The following is a 6,965-nucleotide window of genomic DNA, read 5'->3' on the forward strand; positions in this document are numbered from 1 at the left end:
AGGACCACGTGGCTTGAGCTCCTGAACAGAAAAAGGGGACTACCTGCAGTAATCTGAGATCCGACTCCAGCTGACAGTATGCATGGAATGCACTTCCCCCCCATTCTGTCCACATGACAAAACTGAGAGTTGACATCAGATTAAGTGAAACCTGGCTCAAAAACCGTCACTGTGAGCGGGACCTTGGAGCAGCATTCCAGTATTTGGGGGGCTGCCACAAAGAAGAGGGGGTCAACTTATTTTCCAGATGGCAAGAAAATGGATGGACACCAATGGTGGGATTCAACCCACCTAACAACCGGTTCGCCCAAAATGGGAGTGGCTTCCGCCACGCGGCGAGGGTTGACCGAGCAGCCTTTGGGGGCCTGCTCCACTCCATCTCTGCTCTCCGGGGCAGCAACTACTGCTGTTGCTGGGAGAGAGAGTGTCTGTTGTGCAATTTAGCAGCTGTCATTCCCTCATTATTGAGAGTATATGCACCAAAGACAAATTCCTTGGGTGTCTAATCACACTTGGCCAATAAAGAATTCTATTAATTTATTAACCAAGCTGATCAAACCTTCTCTTTGCCTTATTGCTTCAGTCATGTATTCCACATTTCTACAAAATTAGGAAAGTTACAGCATGATTACAGGCAACATTTCAAAAGGAACTTTTATTAGGAGTTAGTGATAGCAAGGAGAATAGGCAAGATCTGAAGTTCCCATATGAAAATGTTAGGTTAAAAGTTGTAGGAACCCCTCCCCACTGTCCAGTCCAAAGCAAGGCATCCTGATAGGAATCTATGGGGACCTGACATTGGCATAATTTTGACCATTGGATTAGCATGAGATAAATCAAAACTATGCATTGTGCAATTGCCAACAGTTCCAAGATATCACTGGAATGCAGAGCCATCCCTCCTCCAAAGCCAGGGACCTTTACCCAAGCAATTTTTTAGAATCGAATTGGACATTAAAGATAACCAGGGTGGAAGGTGGGAGCATGGGAAAAGGTAATCATCAGCTTTGCGTATGAAAATCCCAGATCCGGGTTTGCTTCTCCTCTAACCACTTGGCTTTAGTAAAGTCTAATTTCATTAACAATTGATTCGAGGGGCTTGTTTTTTTAACTGACCGAGTTGGCATGATTGACAGTGGGTTTCCTTGGAAGCAAATGCAGTAATCCTCCCGCTACAATGAAGAGTTATCCATGTGCTGTTTAATTAACAGAGGTGTGTTTTGATCAATAAGGAAGCAGTTGGTGGTATTTGAGTCTTTCGCCAAAGTCCCCACTTAAAGGGAAAAGGGACAAAAGCATTCTGCCCAAATAAAAGCAGAAGATTCAGGGCAGGTTGCAGTCGGAGTCCAGTGGGGACCATGAGGAGAACTGGAGAGCAAGTGGGTCTCCTCCTCCTGTTCTCCCTGATGATTGCAATCCATCCAGGGTCACAGGAGTCCTCCTTCCCAGGTGAGTATCAGGAAGGTTGACTCTGAGGAAGAGGGACCTTCTTCTAGCCTTCAGAGGTGGGAAATTTAGCTTAGCTCAAAAAAAAGCAGTTTTTTGGGGCTCCAAATGTTTTTTCTTCATTTGCAGAACTTAAGGCACTGGGCCTGGATGGCAACAATACAATAGCCATTGTGCGGGGGAGTCCAGGCTTGCCAGGACCAAAAGGGCCACGGGGCCCCCCTGGCGTTCCAGGGGCCAAAGGTGGGTCTGTGGAAAGAGCGTGAAGTTGGCTCCTGAATTCTTCTGAGAGAACGAACCCGTCTTGTCCCAAGGCAGAAGGAAGGTGCCACGAAAGAAGACTGTAAAAACTGGCACAAGAAATTGTGTCTTCCAGGCACTCGACCTATCGACACTCCCTCTCCCAAAGGGGGCATTTCTTTGGGTTAAGCTGCCTGCTCTGGTTTAAACCAGCCACCTTTCAGCTGGGAGCTACTCCCCTCCCTCCCTGTGGGCACCAGAGAACTTCACCATGCCTTTCCTTAACAGGTGAGAGAGGCTTGCAGGGAATCCCCGGGAAAATTGGAGCCCCTGGGCCAAAAGGTAAGGTGGAATGAGAGGGTTTTCCAATTCCAGGGTTGCACACGTGTGTTTGGATAGTTGGTGGAGAGAGAGAGGAACACACTGGGAAAGGAACCCCAAAAGGGACCTTAAAACGGGGGTGGTGGTGTTGAGACTGAGATCCTCATAGTTTTCCATTGGTGTGGCTGCAAGAGGCCTCAAAAGAATTTCTTCCCTTTGATTCAGGAGAAAAGGGAGATCCAGGACAACCTGGAGAGAGCTTGTGCTGGTCTGGGACCCTGGTTCTTAACATGGGTGCCTTCACTCTCCCAACCAGTAATGGTATCCTACTATCTTCACTACCGGTTTGGTAGTAGGAGTATCACCACTACCTGTTCACCCAAACTGGTGCAAACCGACTGTCAGCCTTCCAAATATCACTTTTCACTATCATAACACTTTTGCTACCAACCATGAATAGTGATTGTCCAGATCCCAAATGATGTCATCTGGCTTTGCTCAGCTGTGCCAGAAACATTTTTCAAACTGAAGGGACCCCCTTAAAATGGCTTATGGGGCCCCGCAAGGTCATGGGGGGCAGGAGAGAGAGCTTGGTACCCATTTTCCCCTTACCCTTAGGAAATTTATCCTTAGTCCAATTCACAATAAAATAGCACCATAAAATAGCATCATAAAATAGCACAATAAAATAGCACAATAAAATAGCACAATAAAATAGCAGTGTTGTTCCAATATTTAGAATGGAATGGAATAGAATGGATAGAATGTAATAGAACAGAAAAGAACAGAACAAGAGGATAGGACAGGATAGGATAGGATAGCAGAGTTGGAAGGGACCTTGGAGGTCTTCTAGTCCAACCTCCTGCTTAGGTAGGAAACCCTACACCACTTCAGACAAATAGCTATTGAATCCCTTCTTTAAAACGTCCAGTGTTGGAGCATTTACAACTTCTGGAAGCAAATTGTTCCACTGATTAATTGTCCTGTCAGAAAATTTAAGGGGCTCCTACAAAAATGAGGGAGTCACACTATTTCCAAAGGACCGAAAAGCATAACAAGAAACAAAAATGAAAACTAATCAAAGAGAGAAGCAACCTAGGAATAAGGATCCATTTCCTAAGGGTAAAACCAATCAACCGATTGATTGATCAATTGATTGGTCGACCACCAAGTTTGCCTTCTGACAGTGAGAAACAATCAACCAATGGAACAGAAGTTGTCTTTGGAAGTTGTGGGAGCTTCATCACTGGAGGCTTTCAAGAAGAGATTGCATGGCCAGTTGTGAGAAATGGTGTAGGGTCTCCTGCTTGGGTGGGTGGAGGTTGGACTAGATGACCTACAAGGTCCCTTCCAAGTTCTGTTAATCCATACGATCTGTAAATTTCTATTGTTTCTGTGCTGACTGATTCCTGTGGTTTTGTTATCGCAACTAAGTACTTGACTGTTAAATGGTTCTTGGCTGTCTGCCCAGGCCAGAGCTATTAACTGAAGGGAAAAGAAAACCTCTCTTGCACTTTAAGCCTGAGTTTTAAATGTTTATGCTGAGAAAATGGCTATGTGGTTATTTCTTCTTTTTCTTTTCCCGTCCTTTAGTTAATTACAAATGAGAAGGGATGTTTGAGGTGTGTTTGGGCTACTGGAATCGTTAGGCAGGTGGGCAGCCTTGAATATTCAGCCGGTTCGCAGAACTCCAGAAAGAGTTAACAAACGGATCTCCCAAACCGGTGATACTACCGGAGCCTCCTAAAAAGGAGGAATTCTGCCCTTCTCTTTCTCTTTGCATTCCAGGCGAGAAAGGTGACCCAGGAGAAATTGGTAAGGATTGTTCCCCTCCCCAAGGGGAACATTGTGGGGAGCTACCTTGGACTGGGGCCTCTGGCAGCCTCTCTGCTCTCTGAAGCAAAAGGGACCCTGGCTGAATTGTGCAGCTCAGCCCCCCATCGAGCTCAGGTGGGGCGTGAAGTTAGGCTGAAAGGGGCTCCCAACAGGTTGGCAGGCTGTGGCACATTGGACACAGTTGTGCCTCTGTCTCCCCCCCCCCAATTCAGGTCAGCATGGTGGGATCTCTCCCCCCTTCCTGGGCCTTCTCTGCCACATTGGGGGGGGGGGGATTGGCTGTTGTACACGTCCTTCTTTCTTGCAGACGAGAAGAAGCTGGAGAAGCTTCAGTGCAAGCAAGGTGAGTGTGTGGGTCTGTTTGTCTGTCTATGTGTTTGTGTGTGTGTCTGTATTATGCCCCCCCCCCAATTCCCTAAACAGCCAATGCTTTGGCCAGGCAGTTCCAGCATTTAAAGGACTCCCTTCTGACCACTGGCAGCTTTTGGGAAACACACAAAAAGGGTTTGCACTAAAATAGATTTCATCTTGACAAGAATAATTGCTCCTCCAAAAACATTTCATTGCCAACCAGCTGCAGCCACTGTGTCGGCCCCTCAGGAATAAGGCAAAGACCCTGGCACAGAGAGCACCAACCTCTCCTGCCCTCTTTCTGCCCAGGTGCCCCAAACTGTAAAGAGCTCTTGAAAAGAGGGACGATCCTGAGCGGCTGGTACACCATCTACCCCCAGGACTGCCAGCCCCTGGAGGTGCTGTGCGACATGGACACCGACGGAGGAGGATGGATTGTGAGTCCAGCGGAGGGTGGCTCTACCCAGGCATGGCCAAGGCGTGTGGCACTTCTGACCACCGTGCCTTGGAGGGACCTTCCATGGGGGTTGCGCCCCACAGCAGACACACCCAGGATTTGTTGCTTGTTAGGAATGGGATGAACCACAAGCCGAGTCTTTCCTGAAGCCAGGATGGGGGATGGAGGGATCCTGGAGGGGGTCCAGCACTTCTGGGTGGAGAAGGCCAGCTCTGAGACCCCTAACATTTGGGAAGGAGGGAAGATTTGGGGGGCCTGGTAAGCTGGAAGGTTAAGGGTCCCAATTCTCCCCCGCAGGTCTTCCAAAGGAGGTCGGATGGCTCGGTGGACTTTTTCCGGGACTGGGCAGCCTACAAGAGAGGATTTGGAAACCAGCTGACTGAATTCTGGCTGGGGAATGACAACCTTCACCGCTTGACCTCACTGGGTGAGGGGCTTCCCTTTGCAGCCCTGAACCCTCCTGCTGCCAGGGGAGAGGGGTGCAGGGCCCTTGGTGGGAAGAGCCTCAAATGGGCCCTCTGGGGATGGGGGAGGCAGCAGAAAAATATACCCTGGGTTGTGAGTTGTGGTGACTGGGCAGTGTGCCAACTGACCCATGTGTCTGTTTTCTTCCTCCTAGGAAAGAATGAATTGCGTGTCGACCTGACTGATTTCGACAACAAGCATTCCTTTGCCAAATATGCGTCCTTCCAGGTGGCGGCAGAATCCGACTGGTATCGGCTAACTCTGGGCACCTTCACGGGCGGCTCTGCAGGTGAGTCCCTGACAAAGTCCAGGGGGATCAGCATCCTTCTCCATGAGTCTCTTGGAATGGGCAGTGCCAGTCAGGCCAATGAAGGCCTCCCTGGAGATGCTCTGCGCTGGCCTTCCATGCACCCTTCCCCCGTCTCTTCCTCCCAGGTGACTCCCTCTCCTACCACAACAACATGCCCTTCTCCACCCGAGAGAAGCAGCAGGACCCCCAGAAGTTCAACTGCGCTGAGAAGTACAAAGGGGGCTGGTGGTACGATGTCTGCCACCAGTCCAACCTCAACGGGAGATACTGGTTGGGAGAACACAAGTCTCGCGGGGACGGCATCAACTGGGGTACTGGGAAAGGCCACAACTACTCCTACAAGCGCTCCGAAATGAAAATCCGGCCTGTGGCTTAGGTGGCTCTTTCAGCTGATGGGACTTTTTCTTTCTGAGGGTTTCCAAAGGGCATCTAGTCCATCCCCTCTACGTTTGATTTTCTACCTTGAGACAGACCTTGCATTTTTCAAAATTCACATGATTAAATGATCTTGCAGAATTGGGGTGGGTGGGCTTTTCCATTTGTCCCCCTACAGCTCTTCTGGAGTTGAGCAGCCAACGAATGTTAAATAAAAATAAATAAAAATAAATATGATCTGCAACTCAGCTGTCTCCAAGTGTCTTTTATTCCAAGGGGATAAAATCTGCCCCCTTTGGAAGGAATAACTCTGAGCGGCCCCTCCAGAAGGGATTGGCATATCCCAGGTGGTTCAGCCAAGCACTTTCCTGCTGAGGCTAACAAGAACAAAGATTTCTGGCCAGTGGGGTCCAGGAGGAGCAGGGGCGGATTCTACCAGTTCTCAACTATTCAGGAGTTAATTTTCTAAGCAGCTTGTAGAATTGGTTGTTGGAAGAAATCTCCTTTTGTTTTTTCCCACTTTACAGGGCTAATCATGTAAGGAAGGTAAGAAGGAAACATTCTGGTGTTGTCTCTAGTCTAATCTTTATTGCCCTGCTTACAGAAGCTGCCTCTCCGTTAACCCTTATTACATTCTTGGCAGTGTGCCTAGACTTACTGTTGCCTCTGGAGCTTCTCCGGAGTTTTTTTTTCTTTGCTGGTACTTTGCTGGGCTTGACTTTCTTAAAGGGGAAGGGTTGTTTTAAGCTTTTTACACTGCTGTTGGGAGGAAATACTCCCCTTTTGGGAGTTCTTCCAGCCGGGATGCAACGGCCAGTATTTTGAAGAAATAATTGAATAACGAAGCAGAGCTGCCAGAAAGAAGCTTTTAATAACAAGAAACCAAGATGTGTGACATTCAGCAAAGCTAGAATGATTGACATTCAATCATGACTTTATATACCCTTTCTGAGTTTTGGCTCTGAAGCACTGTAAAGTGGTATATAAGTCTAAGTGCTAATGCTATTCTGATAGACAGATCCTATGAGCTTAAAGGGGGCAGAAGAGTGTGGTCCAGGCAGGGGGACTTCCTTAGAAGAGCCAAGACCACGACAGTACCTGAGTACACACAATCAGAGGCTCAGGCCAGCACCTTCTGCCCACCCCCAAAACCTGCTGTCCAGA

The 6,965-nt window shown here is 48.4% G+C and overlaps 1 protein-coding gene across 1 annotated transcript; it reads left to right on the forward strand.

Moving 5' to 3' along the window:
* The first annotated feature begins 1,276 nt into the window (after nucleotides 1-1,276).
* Nucleotides 1,277-5,953, forward strand: LOC309399560 (ficolin-1-like). Its single transcript, XM_081967503.1, has 9 exons — nucleotides 1,277-1,449; nucleotides 1,576-1,689; nucleotides 1,975-2,028; nucleotides 3,796-3,822; nucleotides 4,151-4,186; nucleotides 4,504-4,631; nucleotides 4,949-5,078; nucleotides 5,271-5,405; nucleotides 5,552-5,953. The coding sequence occupies exons 1-9, from the start codon at nucleotides 1,359-1,361 to the stop codon at nucleotides 5,800-5,802; spliced, it is 966 nt and encodes a 321-aa protein (XP_081823629.1). The 5' UTR covers nucleotides 1,277-1,358; the 3' UTR covers nucleotides 5,803-5,953.
* The last annotated feature ends 1,012 nt before the right edge of the window (nucleotides 5,954-6,965 follow it).

This window comes from Natrix helvetica (genome assembly GCF_964273705.1).
Source record: "Natrix helvetica genome assembly, chromosome: 15".
NCBI lineage: Eukaryota > Metazoa > Chordata > Lepidosauria > Squamata > Natricidae > Natrix > Natrix helvetica.

Excerpts from the sequence above, each read along its gene's own strand:
- LOC309399560 (XM_081967503.1), top strand. The coding sequence starts at position 1,359 with ATGAGGAGAACTGGAGAGCAAGTGGGTCTCCTCCTCCTGTTCTCCCTG. Across the intron at positions 1,690-1,974 it reads TGGCGTTCCAGGGGCCAAAG|GTGAGAGAGGCTTGCAGGGA; the intron begins GTGGGTCTGTGG and ends TTTCCTTAACAG. Across the intron at positions 4,632-4,948 it reads CCGACGGAGGAGGATGGATT|GTCTTCCAAAGGAGGTCGGA; the intron begins GTGAGTCCAGCG and ends TCTCCCCCGCAG.